Here is a 16,514-nt window from a genome sequence, read left to right as displayed (position 1 = left end):
ACCAGGGTCAGTTACAGCGAGCATGCAACCCCCTTCTTACAACAGATTCACTGGCTATCGGACTGTGTCTGGATAGAATTCAAAGAGCTTATTATGACCTATAAAGCCCTATACGGCTTGGGACCAGGCTACCTGACAGACCACCTTCTGCCATATGGCCTTGCCTGGGACAGGCCCTTCTTTCAAGACTGCCGCCTTCAGAGGCAGGTTTGGTGGTGATGCAAAAGAGGGTCTTCTCGGTGGCTGCTTCCAGAGTGTGGAATTCCCTGCTGAGAGAGGCTAGGTTGGCTCCCTCTCTGCTGTCCTTCCACTGACAGGCAAAGAACACTTTATTCAACAGGCTTTTGGTGTGTAAGCAGGTCTGTTGGGTTGGATGCTGTTTTCTTTCTGTAACTGTTGTGTTTTTAATTGTGTTTCAATGCATTTGTTTTATTATTGTTGAATCAAGTTTTATATATGATTATAAGCTGCACTGAGTACCATTTTTCTTGGTAGAAACTTGGCGTACAAATCAAATCAATACATAAGTAATGTATAGACTGGATTGTGTAGAGGCTACTACAATGATCGTCAAGTAGTGGTGGTACACAATCCAAGACTCGCATGTAGGCAGACATCAGAACCAGACTTAATTCAAACCCAACTTGTAACTTTGCAACATAATAGTTAAATCAAAACAAACACTAAGCCCCTCAGAACACATCTGAATGTTGTTTACCTCCAATAGTCTTTGGTATTCATAAAACGTAGCATAATAAGAATTGCAAAGGTGGGGAATAGGCTGAGTTCCATTTTGATTAGCTGTTTTGCAAGCGTTTGCTTACCTTATGAGTCACCCTGGTATATTAAAAGCTTCAACTTGATTCAGTGTTTAATTTTGTTTGCATGTTAGTGGGTTAATCAGAGAGCAAAGGCAAAAATAAAGAGAAGAATCTTGGATAATGAGGGTCTTCTGACGTAGTCCTTTATACTACCCTTAAAATGGTGTCATGATTTTTTAGATATACAGAAGCAGCCTAGGACATAGAGCCAAGGTTTGTGTTCCATGGATATGTAAATGGTAGTTGTTGATTCAGAATAACAGCTCTGAGTTAAGAGCTTTGAAACAAAACCGTGTGAATAATCCCTAGCAGACAGTGAAGACTTGTTAGTGTGCTATGAAGTTGCAGCTAAATAGTCTAGTTACAGGAGCAAATGAAAGTGTTTGAGCCATGCTAGCTCAAAATATAGGGTAATAGCACCTCTTTTAGGGCTGACACACTTCTCATATCCACAAATCTGTTAAACACTCTGACACACACTTGAGGAATCTCGGTTCAGACTCAGATCACCATTAAAAAGATCAGATTTGTGCAAAGAGCGTTTGCCCAGTTTCTGAATATATTAGCACTGAATTCTATCTCCCACTCCCTCTGTTACATTATTTACCATTTACAGCGCTTCGTTATATGAACAAATATACACTGTTTAAAAGAGTGCTTCTACACAGGTATGGCCACCTTTTGATGCTGCGACAGTGACAGCAGAATAACCACTAATATGATTGGGAATTTAGATCTCAGTTATTTCTACTTTTTTAATTGAAAGATGATGGTGATAGCGATGATGATATAATCGGCATAGCATTCGCCACTGATTCTTTAGCTTCAGATCACACCACTCAGAGATGACAGGTTACCAAAAGAAAATGTTAAAATGGAACACGTTGGCCACAATCTCACCAACATTAGATAGTGGGCCAGTTTGCACGATCAAACAGGTGGGCTGCAGTGCGTTCCAGCAGCCATTTTGAATATTCAAGCCTCAGCTGTGGCTTGTCATGTCCTCCAAACCTGGGCAGAGGGGGTTAAACAACCCTTTCATAACACATACCCTGCTCTAGGGTTACACAAGAGTTGTTTAACCCTCGCACAACCCCCGCTGCACAAGACGATGAGCCACAGCTTGAATATTTAAAAACTGCCCCACATACACCAGCATGTGGCTTAAACAAGCCACAGTGGGCAGCAGTGACTGAGTGAATGGGGTTAGAGCTGTATACACTCCCCACTTCCATGAGCAGTGAGAAGTCCTCCTGGAGCAATGCTACAGGCCTTTTCCTTTTGGATGACAGAGAGAGAGAGAGAGAGAACAAATGAACAAACGAATGAATGAACGCAAACTTAGGGTGTTTCTGTGATATCTGTTTACAAATATACATACTAGGTACTGATGGAGGAACAGCCAAGCAGCCAGTCAGATATTTGCTAGTCTCTGAAGCAGCACCAGTTTCTCCCACAAAAGGAAATAAAATCCACTTGCAGCCAAGGTTACTTTCTCAAGCTAGCTGCAAAACTCACACCCATTTCTGTCTTGCTGTCTATTTTGCAACTCTACAAACTGTTTTTCTCTAATGCCCACCTAAACATGTGGAGTGAATCTTAGCTCTTTCAAGAACACCTTTTAGCCAATTAGAAAATACAACTGATCATCACTACCAAAAATTAGCAAAGAACACACATAATACAAGACATTACGAGTTGCGGCATCTGCGGGCACCAAGTTGCCAATCTAAGCTGCCTGCGCAGCTTCTCATGTCATCTGAACCTGGCAAGGGTGGCTTGTAAGGGTGGTTAACAAACCACAACCCTTCAAAAGGGCATGGGTTCTAGGTGGTTTTTAACCACCCCAACAAACCAACCTCACTGAGTGCAGACAACACAAGAAGCCACACCCAGCCAGGGAATTATGCACCGTGGCTTGTTAACCACCCTGTGCGAAATGGGTCATGGTGTGTTAATATCGTACTAAAGAGCCATTTACTCTAGTGCTTATTGATGAGGCTGTGATCAATGGGCCAGCTCCCTATATTTTGGTCTGTGTGCTGCGAATAAGTCAAATATTGTATCAAAGGATGTACCCAGTGGAGAACCCACAGATATCTCTTAGTTCTGGATTGAACTGTAGTATCTGATGGAAGCTCTACTATCCTCAGAATCCTCAGAACAGATTCCTTCTTGAATTAAGAGAGACACAGGGCCAAAACAGCCATTACTTTAAATTCTTAGTTAGCAGCTACATCTTTTTTGCACTTTTATTCTACAGTAGGCGCAGGGCCCCCAATCCAGATCAGGACCCTAGTGTGGGTGTAGGGGGGCATTTAGGATTTGGATTGGGAACCCTGCATCTACTCTAGACTAAAAAAAAAATGTAGCTTCTAGATACAGATTTAAAGTAATCAGTGGCCCTCATTACAACAAAGTCAGAGGGTTCCTCTTCTAGTCCACAGTTACCTGCCAGTGTTGGCTCTGAAACAAAGGCAAAAACAGAAAGTCTGTGTCCCACTCCTCACCCACCCCCAGCTTTAAGCACCTATACAAACAGTCACTGAACATTTTGCTATAATATGTTGATCTGAGCAACCATCTGTTCTGCCTGGATGGCGGATCTGGATGTTGTGACCAGATATAACTGCCAAAACGGTGACTACACAAGAAGCCCAAATAAAAGCAGAAAGGCTTCAGTCTGTAATAAATTATCTAGCTCAGTTTGGTGCACAGTTATTTTCCAGTGTAATGCCAGTAAGTGGGTGTACTTTTCTTCCATTAAATTTAATATCCTGTAAAACTGTTTCTTCGACATCCAATTGTCTGCCATGGATGTCATTCCATATTTAGGCCAAAATATAAATAAAAATTAAGAAATGATTTTTAATGTCGAGTGCTTTAGGCTTGAAGTAAACTAAAATTGAGGCTTCACGAGTCAACAATCCAATTTAATATAATTCAATGAGAAAACATTGATCACAAGGAATCAATGTCGCCCCTGCAGCATTCCACGGAGCCTCCGCGGGATGCTATCTCAAACAGCTTTTTAAAAGGTTGAAAAACCTTTTCATCTTCCCCCTGGAATTAAAAGGGGGGGCAAGGCAGCAGCTGGATGAGATCTTGCAGAAAAGTACTCTCTGCGAAGAAGCGGGGGGCTGGATTCCGAGACTACCTTCCCAGAGCACAAACATCGCAAAAAGCTGTTTTGAAACTCCTATCTAATAGGAGAAAACGGGGCTGACGTGTTCCATTGTAATATATGGATTAAGAAATATCAACAACATCTGAGGGATGGTTTAAGAAATATCAACAATATTTGAGAATATTAGAGGACCTGCCAGATTTGTTTGAAGAGAAACATGGCTATAGTGAAGAGAAAGAAAGGAACTGCATCACAGCCCACTCCCCCCGTACCCCCACTGGCAAAGGCTCTGAGAACTAAAGATATAGGGGAATTACTTACTCTGATAAAAACTTTATCTTTGCAATTTGCTGAGCAAGCTAAGAGGTTGGATTTAATCCAAAATTCCACCACCGCCCTGTGAGGAGCTGTGGATGTAATTAACACTTCTTAGCAAAAAAAATGGAGGCGAAGGTTAATGAGCTGCAAGATAGGCTGACAGCGAATGAAACTACAACACAGCTTTTTTCAACAATTTGTCTGTCAGAATTTCCCAACTGGAGGCCTTCACGCGCAGATCCAATGTATGTATTGTTGGTATTAAAAATTTGCCTAGAGATGTAAACTTGCCTGCCTTTGTAGACAAGCTTTTGCATGAGATACTCCCTGTGCCATCTGATTATTTACTTGATATTGAGCAGGCATTTCATGTGCCAAATGCTAAAGGGACTGGCTATATGATTATAGTCCAATTTGCAAGAATCTCCACAAAGAATTATATCCTGCGTTTGGCAAGGGAGGGTGGAAATCTTTTTTGGAAACAAGATAAAGTTATGTTATTTCCGGATGACATCAAAGAGGTGGCTGATAAAAGAAGGCAATTCATCAAGGTGAAAAACATGGCAAAACAAATGAACTTACAATATCACTTAAAATATCCTGCTACATTTTGCATTGTTTCTGAAGGTCAGATGAAGAAGTTCCTAATCCATGAAATGGCGGAGCCATGGTTGAAGGTAAAAATGCATGGGACTTCTGTTCCAGCCCCATGAACTGGAATCTCTAAACAAGTTTTGTTAACTGTCTATGTTTAGTCTGCATGATTCAGGCCAGGTCAGAGATAACTGATTATACATACATTCGTTTGCTTTCTTTAATTTTTCTTCTCTTTTTTATTTTTCTTTAAATTCTCGTTCTCTAAAATGGATATGATAGGCTGTATTTAAATATATTGTTTGAGGCTGTACTGTGCACACTCATTTATAAATCTAGTATAAAATATATTACTGACTGTTGTAAGGTTGCTTTCAAGCTTTATTATTATATAACATTATAATTTCATCTTTTTTGTTGTTGTTGTTATTATTATTACTATTATTATAATTACTATAAGATTACTTAGTAAGATTTTTCATTGGTTAAACTGTTAAGCTTTATTATTACTATTGTATTCTAACTTAAGGGCAATATATGGTTACTGGGAATGAATTGTAGGCCTGCTTCCTTGCTATAAGACTGATGATATGATATTGAAATGCAAGGTTGATTATTAAATTGTAATATTGCTAATGTTATAGGTATAGTTTTTAAATTAGAATAGGATCTGAAGCCCGTGTGTATTGGAGTTTAAATTTAACCCTTTAAAAAAGAAAGGGGGAAAAAATCCTTTTCTTTTCTTTTCCTTTCTTCTTCTTTTTGGTACTGTTGTGTCTTCCTAAGAATATTGTACTGTTGGGAAATTGTAGTTATTGATCAGGTTGTTGGTATTGTTTATTTCATTTATAAAGACAAAAATAAATAAAAAGTATTTTTTTAAAAAAGAGAGAAAACATTGATCACACAGGATTAAGCAAGAAGTCTCAGACAATGAAAAAAGCACTAAAGACATACGATGGATACAAGAAGGGTTGCGATTTTAATGCTATTTAATTAAGTCACAAGTGGTTGTTGACTTTGTCACAGAAACTTTTCATGTTAATAATTCAGATTTGCATTCACAGCCTAACACAGGAGTGGCCAACCTGTGGCCCAGGAATCGGGTTTTTGGCACTCCTGGGCTGGAGGCAGCAGAACCTAGAGGCCTACCTATGGCATACAGTAGTTGACAGTTTTTTCAGACCTGGGAACCATCTTTAATCCCAGCTGATGTTATAGGACCCACTTTCAATTTTTTTACCAGATATTTCTCTCCTTTCTTCCTCCCCTCCCCCAGCCAATTCCATCTTTCTTTTTCTCTCTTTTAAAAAGAAAATACAAATATAAGAAGGTGTCACTGCTTGTCCTGCCCATTGTAACCTGCATGCTGAAGACGAACGGTATAGAGTGAAGGTTATATACTTGCCTGCTTCTCCCATATACTGTCTGCTTTGTAGCTCAATATATTAAAGAAAATACCATACCAAGTCACTCTGCCATACACTAGAGGGATGCAGAGGGCAATAGAGTAGTACTATTTCCTTTCAATTTGATGTGTGTGACACACTAGCCCATAAGATTGGCCACCATAGTTACAATCCTTTTAGGTGAGTTATTCTGCCTTATGATGGGCTCCATACCGCTAAAAACAACAACAACAAAAACAACAGAATGTGGTCCACTAAAAACTTAACAATTAAGCTGAATTAGCAAGTCTGAAATAAATCTAAAATGCAACTTATACACTATCCCAAGGGTGAGCAACTCCGGGAGGCCTGAGGGCTATTTTTTCCACCTGCAACCACCACCCTGCATGCTGCACTCCACGGGACTCCACACAGTCCACACGTTGGCCTGATTGTTATTTTTAATTGGCGGTTTGCCGATCCAGCACCAAAGCACTCCATACCACTCCTTTCCATTAAAATGGTCAAATTTAGCTTCCAAATAACTATTTTAGAAGAACAGAGCACTAAAAGCACCATTTTGGGGGTAAAAACGTTTTCACCGCAGCTGAATTTGGCAGCGGGGGGCAGTTCCATACAGCCCTCGACTGCGTGTTACCCACTCCTGGTCTATCCATTCAGTCTCAATATGATATAGCTTCTGTCATGCATACATGTATTACGTGCATGTGTGTCTATGTAATTTACAGAATTGTTTAACCAACACATTTCATAGTAGGACAAAAATATATTATCACATTCATACACACACTTTACTACCCATATCTACGCACCATAAAAGCTGCAGAGCCTGTTCTTACTAAAACAGGGGGAAATTGCCAGCTAGTTAAAGACAAGCTTCAAATTCAATACCAAACAATGTCTCTTAAAAAACAACAACATGAGCTCATTCCTGACCCGATATACCTGGTAAAAACACTTTATCAGCAAGGCCTTCAAGTTTATGCCCAAAGATACACAGTTAATTTATCTCCTTTTTTACTTACTATTTTTTTCTTTTTCTTTTTGAGGAGGCCATATAAGTGTCAGAAAGCATCCTGTGCCATAAACAACACAATCCCATTATTTAAGAGAAAAATTGCCCATGGAGCTATGACCTTACAAAGTTACCACAAGGGAATACTGGTGCAAGGAAGAGACAAATAATTGGTGTTTTTCAGTTGGAACTTGGCAGATCATTAGTTTCCTCTGGCTTAAAATAAAAACAGCCACAAGTCAATTTAAATCACTAAATTGGCACCTATAATATACTACTATTACTTACTCATCTTAGGCTGCAATCCTCTGCACACTTTCCTGGGAGTAAGCCACACTGAATGCAGTGGGAGTTACTTCTGAGCAGACATGTCAGTTAGTTTTAATCAACTAAACTATTAAATATGTAACCAATTAAATATAATTTCCTAAGAAAAATTCCTTGGGGATAGTGATAAATACTTGATTTTATTTGTTTTTACCAGCAACACAGAAAGCATAAAATTAAGAACATGGAACTATATAGAATCTAACTGATACATTTTCATAGAACTCGTGAGCTATGAAGCTAGTCTCTAGCTAGCTCTGCACATACAGAAGAAATGTTTTCACATTCTGAGTATATTCATTAATAAATAAATATACGTGATTTCTCTGCTACACAAAATGTAGTAGAATGCTCTGTGGCTTCCAATTTAATTGACTACAAAGATAGATAGATAGATAGATAGATAGATAGACAGACAGACAGACAGACGATAGATAGACGCTTATATAAACCTGGCTCTGACAGTTATGTCTATAAACATAAATGTTTCATAAATATATGAAAACATTCTGGGCATATACAACATCTCAATCTTTCCTTGGCAATAAGCTTCCATTCCAAGTCTCAAATCTGTATCTCAAATAATCCAGTCAAATTCATCAGCTATACATGTGGAGCTACAAACCATTTCTTGGGCTGCCATGTTGAAAGCATGATTTGGGCTGCATTCAGATGATCCCACCCTTTGGAGAATCATCAGCAAGCACTGCAGACGAGTGCTCACTCCTACCCCTCCTACCCTCCCTCCTCTTGCACTCAGGGCTGAATTTGTTAGCTCCCACTTGAAGCAAACCAGTTTGCCGTGATGTCGGAACCAGCAAATTGCCGTTTGAGTGATCCCTCAAGCCTCGCCATTATCTAACACAGCTTCGTTAGGCTCCATGTCTCAAAGCAGGACAAAAAGGCAAGGGATGGTAGAAGGGAACTGCGCCACTCCATCGTCCCTTCTCCTCTCCCAACTCACCATTAACTACACCAAACGACCTTACGCAGTACAGCTTTTCCACAACAGATGAGGGGTATAGCAATGGCTGAGGACAGCAGAGTTTCCATCAGATTACACTCACCCAGCCCAAGTCTTTTCACAGCTTCAGGCAAAAAGCAGTGAGAACCAGCTGCTGCCTCCTCCTCCTCCAGTTGCAGAGGGGTGAACAAAGCACCATGAGGAAGAAAACTCACTCCACCCAGCAGCGCACCTGAGTAGAGAGGAGGCTGTGCTACTTCCTCCCAAGAACCCCAGTGTGACACAAAGGTATCAGTATCCCCTCCCGTCCGCTGGCTGTCATAGAGGACTGAGGGGCCAGGGAGTTGCATCCTTTCACTTCACTTAGGGCTTCCAGAATGTAATGAAAAGTCCAACTTTTGTATCTTCTCAGAGCGAAATAAGAGAATTGGGATTGTTGCCTCCTCACCATCCACATTTCGAGTTCTGGTTTCAATGTCAGGTGAAGATAAGAACCCTGGTAAGCATTAACCATGGGTAGTATCAGTGTGGACATAACACTAAAATTAAACTGTAGTTAAGTCTGACCTATTAAAGGTAGGAATTCTTGCCAGAGAGGGGAGGAAAGGAGGAGAAGGAAAAGTGCAAGGCCACAGCCTGCTCCAAAACTGTTTAACCATGGTTAAGAGATCAACAGTATTATGTCTTTGCTGGGCTTAAGAGATGACATTTCTAATAGAACTGATTCTTCTATTCTTTTATATGAGATGTAAAAGTTGCAAAAGCATAGTCATAAAGTCAGGGCATTGACTGGTCCATGTAATAATCACTGGGGCTCTTATCTATATACCAGGGGTGCAGAACCTCAAGCTCGGGGGAGGGGGGTCAAATCGCCAGATGGTCACACAATTTTCCCCCCAACCAGCTACTGTTTAGTAGCTTCTTGGCTTTTGTGCAGTTTTCCCCCCATTATAAAAGGTTGAAATGTCTCTCCTAAGGCTTAGGTACCTGCAGTTAGAGCTTTAAGCTAAAATATGCTGGTATTAGCTTCTCCAAAATGGAGGTTGGCTCTCGGGCTGTAAGAGGTTATGTAGCCCTGTTGTATACATTTGATCAATCAAATGGCACACATGTCATCATTCATCCAATGAGGACTTTTGGTGGTTTTCACTAAGGATATTCATACTTCCAAGAACAGAGCTTTCCATTTTGATAATTGGCAAATTATTTCCTCCAACAGATACTCACAAGTACATTTTTGAGTACATTTTTTGAAGATGAAATTAAGTTAGTGCTTTCAAAAGAAATAAGACTATTGAATCAGAATTAATAAGATCTCACCTTCTAAGTCTTCCTTTTCAAAATGTGTTTTGAGAATGGAGCGTGTTCCACCCCTGTCCACCACTGCTTCTTCATCATTTCTCTACAAAATAAAAGTAGTTGCATAGATCAGATTTTCACTTGTGCTGTTATCATCAGGGCTCAAGGATGGAGGGAGAGGGTACATTTTATTGGGGTCCAGAGTTCTAGGGGCATTGGCCCAGTTTGGAACCCCATTTCCATGAGACTAAATTGTAGATCATGCTTGATGACACTGCCAATGCCTGTGGCAGAAGCTGAAAAATGTTTCAACAAGCTAGGACTCATCAGGAACCTAAAACAATAAAGGTAGGAGAATACTTTTATTAGGCCCAACTAAGAAATTTAAAATAATCAGCAACTTTGTAGGACTCTTCCTCAGGCTGGATGTAATGTTAAATAAAAACAGCAAAAAGAGAAGGATTTTGGTGGCAGTGTAAATAAGTCCCAGGATGGGCCATGGTATAATTTCAGAAATGTTGAAGATATCATTCAAAATTAAAACAGAAACTGTCTTTTTGCAGCTCATAAGACTGTATGTATTGGAGGGGGGAACCATGGTCTGCATGTGGGATGGGGGTCATGTTAAAAGTTTGTAGTGGGCCTTAAAAATGCTTGGTCCTTGACCACCACTAAATAAGCTACACACATTTTTACAAGACATATTTTTTCAATCAGAAACAAAGATATGAAGAAGAATTATTGATCCATTAAAGCAAATCCTCCTTTCTGGGAAACAATCATATTCAAGTAAGATGATGGATGATGATGATGATGAGACTAGTACTACAAAAAACCGCATCACCACTGAAACCTAGGGTTTAGTACTTTAAAGCTGCAATCCTATAAACATTTATCTGGGAGTAAGGCCTACTGAACTCAATGGAATTTACTTCTGAATAGACATGCATAGGATTGTGCTGTAAACTTATGATTTTTTAAAGCCATATGATAATTTAACAGTGGGTTGATTCCAGAATCATCGTTTTGCCAGCAGAAGGATACCGCCTGCAGAATGTGACTTCCCCATCCTCTCCCTCCCCTGCAACCCCTTCCCTTGTGACCCCTCCAAATCTGCTCCGGAAGGTTGGAGAACCCTCTGGCACAGATTTTGGAAGCATGCCGGGAGATGTGACGGGGAAGTCATGTTCTGTAGGCGGTATCCTTCTGCTGGAGGAACAACAGTTCTGGATCCAACCCAGTGCAATCCTAAACATGTCTACTGAGAAGTCAGTCCCATAGAGTCAACTGGGGTTTACTCCTGAGTAAACAGATACAAGACTGTGCTCCATACCTCTATTTAACAAACAGTTTACGGGAATGGCTACAGAAATGTCCATTTCATTTACTATCATGAGCTATTGAACAGTTAAAGCAAGCATGTAACAAATGCCTCAAAGAAACAAAGTCTTCCTATCCTTAATTTGAACACTTAACAAAGCTTGTTGTGTCCAATTTACAGGTGTTATATTGCCACAATGTGGACTATGAGCCTAAGTACATATTACACACACAAACTCATGTAGTGGAGCTATGACACTCACCCTTCTTAGATGGATGGATGGATGGATGGATGGATAGATAGATAGATAGATAGATAGGAAAAGCCACTGTAGGAGAAAATGACTTAAGGCAGAGAAGCCTTCGGTGGGGGGACGATTAACCCCTTCCCATATGCCACTTCTCTCCTAATTACCCCTTCCCAAGGGGTATTTAAAAGAAGGGCTGACATGGTTCCATTAAATGTATTTGTGTAGAACATATAAGCCCTCTTTGAAAATTAGGCTGCCAGAATGCGTGAAGAGGAATGTGGAATACTGTGCTTGTTGGCCCAGCCCCAATTCCACCATCCCTGACCCCAGACCTTGCCCCATATCCAGGCCTTTCTGCATCGGGAGGAAGGTCTGAAGAGTTCTAAATCACACAGGGATCTCCATGTCTCCCTTCTACAGAAGTCCATCTTCCCAGCACATGTAAGATGACGGGGATATGATGGAGGGGGCAGAGCCCACCACCTCTGGGGATCATCCCCTCTGTCCCCCTCATGTGATGGAGATGGCATGGGGGGATGGGGACACCCAAATAGGGCTTTAGTCTTGAGCCATGCCAACGTACCTCAATTTCCCACATGAAACCAAAGTATCTGTTTATCAGTAAAGTGTAGCACAAAATTTCAGAGCAGAAAGGCAAGGCAATACCATGAGGCTCACTGAGTCCTTTGCCTCAGGTGGCAGACTGGAAGCACACACCCCACTGCCGCCATCTGTCCAAGCTCCTGCTGGCACCACCATCCTACTTGGGTGCCATCCTGCACGACAGCACTATGGATAGCAGCTGGTGGCTGCCATTTTAATTTGTGTGTGTGTGTCCCCCGCCCCCATCAAATTTAATGGCTCTTACTTTAAAATGATGTTGTGGGCAGGACCAGGTAAGCTGCACTCATCAAGCAGGGGAGGGTGTGAGTGAACAGCATATGCACACAGGAAGGAGCTATGAGGAGCTATGGCCCAAATGACAGCATGGCTTGGCCCATCCCTGTGGAGCAGGTAAGTACAAAAGGTTTAAAACCAGAGGCAGATGAATGCAGTGGATGAACTTAGGTTTAGTAATTTGGAACTCAGAATCTCTTGGCATGCACAGTATATACTTGCATAACTACAATATTTTTAGAGTTTCTAAAAGTCAGGTTCTGGGGCCTGGTAGGTAGGATAATTTCCACAAGACACCATGCACGTTAACGCAGGGCAAAGAATCAGAAACATCACAGCAACTCCAAAACACACACCCATAAAACCAGGGGAAGCTCCCAGCTGGATCTGAATGTGAACTCTGAATCTTCGTGCGCTGGAGTCCCAGTCTTTAATAAGGAAAGTCTATCAACACTGGCAAAATGGCATCTACACCCCTCCCCTTGTAAGATGAGACAGGCAGGGTTTGTGAAAAGGAGCATAAGAACAGAAGCCCTGCTGGGTCAGGCCAAGGGCCAATCTAGTTCACCATCCTATTTCGCACAGTGGCGAACCAGACACTTCTGGGAAGCCCACAAGCAGGGCATGTGAGCAATAGGCCTCTCTTGCTGGTTTCCCAGCAACTGGTATTCAGAGACATGTTGCCTCTGATACTGGAGGTAGCATATAGCCAGCATGACTAGCAGCCATTGTTATCTTTCCTACAAACTCAAGGAAGTTTATGCTAATAAAATGTTTCCACTCCTCTTGCTAATGAAGACTGTGTTAGGTAACTACCTTCTGTCTAGCAACAAGATTGATTAGCATGTACAATAAGAAAACATGGGGGAGGCTGACAGACAATACACATACATTTCCTGGGAAGGCCTAATGAGAGAAAAAAGGGCGTCAGGCCACCTTCTTTGTGTAGGAGGCCACAGTACACAAAGAAAATGCAACATGTCCTAAAACTGCTTAAAATTAATGGATTTGCAAGCATTTTAAAAAGCTGGTATGTGTCTTTTTAAAATGGATGCCGGTAAGGTCAAGCTGGCAAATGAATTATTGCAGCTAACAATACAGTGGGATTCATCACACAAACAATATCAGAAGTAACCTAAATTGCAATGAACTAACATATTGTGGTTGCAATGATGGTGAAGCCCCTACCCATCAGTTACTCTTTATTACCATAAAATATCAAGCATAATTCTCAGTTATGATAATTCCCCCTCTTCCCTCCCTATCTCTTTCCCCTTTTGTATTGTATCTTTTTAAGATTGTAAGCCTGCAGACAGGGACTATCTTGTGTTTATTAATTGTAAGTCACTTTTTGGAGCCTTTTTAGCCAAGGAGTGGGATAAAAATGCTTTAAATCAATCAGTCATCCTGGTCTAGATCAATAAGGGCAATATTAGGATTTCCCCCTTGAACGTCTCTCACATTTCGCTCCCCAATGACATTTTGCATCATGAGTTGCTTATTAAATCCACTCTGTGGGCCTGCCAGTAACACAGGAGAAACATGGCTGCCACTGACCTTTGTCTCCATAGTAATGCCTAGTGAAGGGAATGCCTGATGTGATATCATCAACTTTAGCATTTCCTGTACCATGCAAGAAGCAGACTATAGCGAGAGTGAGGAAAATGCTGATTACAATGATGTCACATCACTTGTTTTTACTAAATGTTCTGTGAGAAATGGACAGGGGAAAATACAGGGCAGCGGTAGTGACACATTTCCTTGTAACATCTAATTAAGCCCTCAGCCACTGATAATTAGATAGCTGCAAAATGAAGGTTTTGTTTTTCTAATTAACCTAAGACAGGGGTAGGCAACCTAATGCCCTCCAGATGTTTTGGGCTACAATTTCCATAATACCTAACTATTGGCCATGGTGACTTATGGTTGTAGTCCAAAACACCTTGGAGGACACCAGGCTGCCTACCTCTGACCTAAGGAATGATCCCTACCCTCCCATACAACCAGCTCCAAGCATGGACTGAGGTCACTGGTGTCACTATGGGAGTGCATTTCACTACACTCAGCCCTATGCGTGCCTAGCTAAGGCCAATAGATGAGGGGTGAATTGAATTAAGCCCTATCAGGAAACCTTCTCATGCAGACAGCAGTGCACACAGAAAGGGATGGATCACATACTTTTTTTTGATAAGGCAATTATCCCAATCCCAAACCTCTGCTGGCGGGTCAACCATACATATTTTCTTGAGAAATGCAGGCTGACAATGCAGTTGTTGACTCCTGAGGAAAACAAACCCATGGAAATCATTACTTCAGTGTAACAAACCATGTGTTGTTTTTAGACATCCCAAATGCTGTTAGATGTTCAGGATGGACATTCACCAAGACATGTAGGATACATAACTATTCCACATTTTCTATAGCAAATCACCAGCCTTCCATTTAGCTCACTGTGTTATTAAATGCTACCAAGGAAAAATCCACATGACATCTATTTCACTAGTTATTTGACACTTCCAGAATAGTCAGAATACTATATTGTCAAGTACTGACCTAATGCATGTGGCTGCATATTGGGTTTCAAGGCACTTGTTTTGTACTTCTGTTAACATTCACCTTGACATTTATAAGAACTGGCTGTACTAAAGCCAAAGAAAGAAAAGCATGCTGTTTGAACTTAAAAATAGCTAAGGACACATATGGAAACACATATTTTCAAAGATGATTAGGACTGGGTCCCAGTTGCTGAAACAAAGAAATCCCAGATAGCTACCTTTCTCAGCAACACCCTTTTGAAGGGCTCTTGACATGACATAGTTGTGCAAAACTGATTTACTGCATCTAACATTTATCTATATATTTGATGCCATAGTTACCCTCACTTCCTGAATATTATCATCCATTTGAATGTGCTATTTCATTAAAGACATGGCAGCTAAGGAAAGCACTCTGCATTTTATCAGTGGAAAATAAACCTTCCCTCTTCAAAGAACAGTGGATGATTTTTTTTAAAGGCAATTATATCCAGATTGGAGTATTATTTTAGAACCATCCTTTTCTTATTAAAATGCAACTGCAACAGCTTTCTGCATTAAGGTTAATGGACTGATGTGCTCCTTTTGGGCAGCCCTGTACCACACAGTACAGGATGTGCAACAAAGTAGAAAGCAATTAGTTTTCATTCCAGATTTATATCTAGCCCAGGGCTGCATGTCATATGCATGAGGACAGTTCTGTACTCCCTTCCTCCCTCTCTCTTCACAGCAAAAGTAAAGAGAACACTCAAATACCCTCTCCTGCAACACCGCTAACATTTCACTAATCACCTTTAGCTTTAGGAGACTGATGTGCCAACAGATGCCAACTGGGCATACATCTAATACTGCAGGTGTACAATTCATTTGCTCGATGAAGATGATCATTTGTGTCATTAAATCTAAAGTAACAAACAAATGTTATAAATCTGATGGTACTAAAATGTGCCTAACAGAGTATGGAAAAATAAGTTAAATCAGCACAAAGCAGTCTTAGTATAAATATTGCAAATGGATGCAGGCTTAGAACATTCTAATTCTATGTTAAGCTATACTGTCCAATAAGCAGTGTTCCATTCCAGCAGATATACCTTAGGAGCCGTGTGAACTGAGGCATGTTAAATGTATAATCAATTAAACTGGATTGATTCTGTGTCAGCCTAGTGTATCTTTGCAGTCAGCTGACACTAGTTTTCTTTCCTAAAGAGTCACTGAGTGATTTTTGAAACCTCCATGCATCGTTATGCAAAACAGAAGTACAATTTTAATATTCCATTTTTAAACATTTCTGAGCTTGAAAAACAAACAACTCATAACTGATCAGAACAACAGAATGAAAGATAATTGTTAAAAACCTAGGGAAGATTAGAGTTTCCAATCGTATTATATGACTTGGAAATGTATATTTATTGTTATATTATTAAATTAACAGATTGTAATTCTTATTACTCTTTATTCTTTGTATTTATCTTTATTTTTTATTACACAAGTATTTTGGAAGAAAATATTTTATGATATTCTAGTTGTGCTGAATTACAACTCTGCTTGTAATGCTGAAACAAAAGACCGTACTCACCAAGTTTGATACTTCTAAATTCTAATTTAAACACAGGCAAATTGTCTTACACTCAGTACAAT

The 16,514-nt window shown here is 40.4% G+C and overlaps 1 protein-coding gene across 1 annotated transcript in view; it reads right to left on the bottom strand.

The window, feature by feature from the left end:
• Window positions 1–15,764, bottom strand: part of SLC4A10 (solute carrier family 4 member 10) — a 146,999-nt gene extending 131,235 nt beyond the window's left edge. The window contains exons 1-2 of the mRNA XM_084804563.1: window positions 15,633–15,764; window positions 9,896–9,977 (exon numbers count right to left, since the gene is read on the bottom strand). Coding sequence (XP_084660689.1) covers window positions 9,896–9,977; window positions 15,633–15,764 — 214 coding nt within the window. The remainder of the gene's footprint in view (window positions 1–9,895; window positions 9,978–15,632) is intronic.
• Window positions 15,765–16,514: the final 750 nt, after the last annotated feature.

Source organism: Heloderma suspectum, chromosome 1 (genome assembly GCF_057233095.1).
Source record: "Heloderma suspectum isolate Gila_16-S chromosome 1, 16-S_ref, whole genome shotgun sequence".
Classification (NCBI taxonomy): Eukaryota; Metazoa; Chordata; class Lepidosauria; order Squamata; family Helodermatidae; genus Heloderma; species Heloderma suspectum.
The sequence above is the reverse complement of the archived record's forward strand: the minus strand, read 5'-3'. Positions and strand labels throughout refer to the sequence as shown.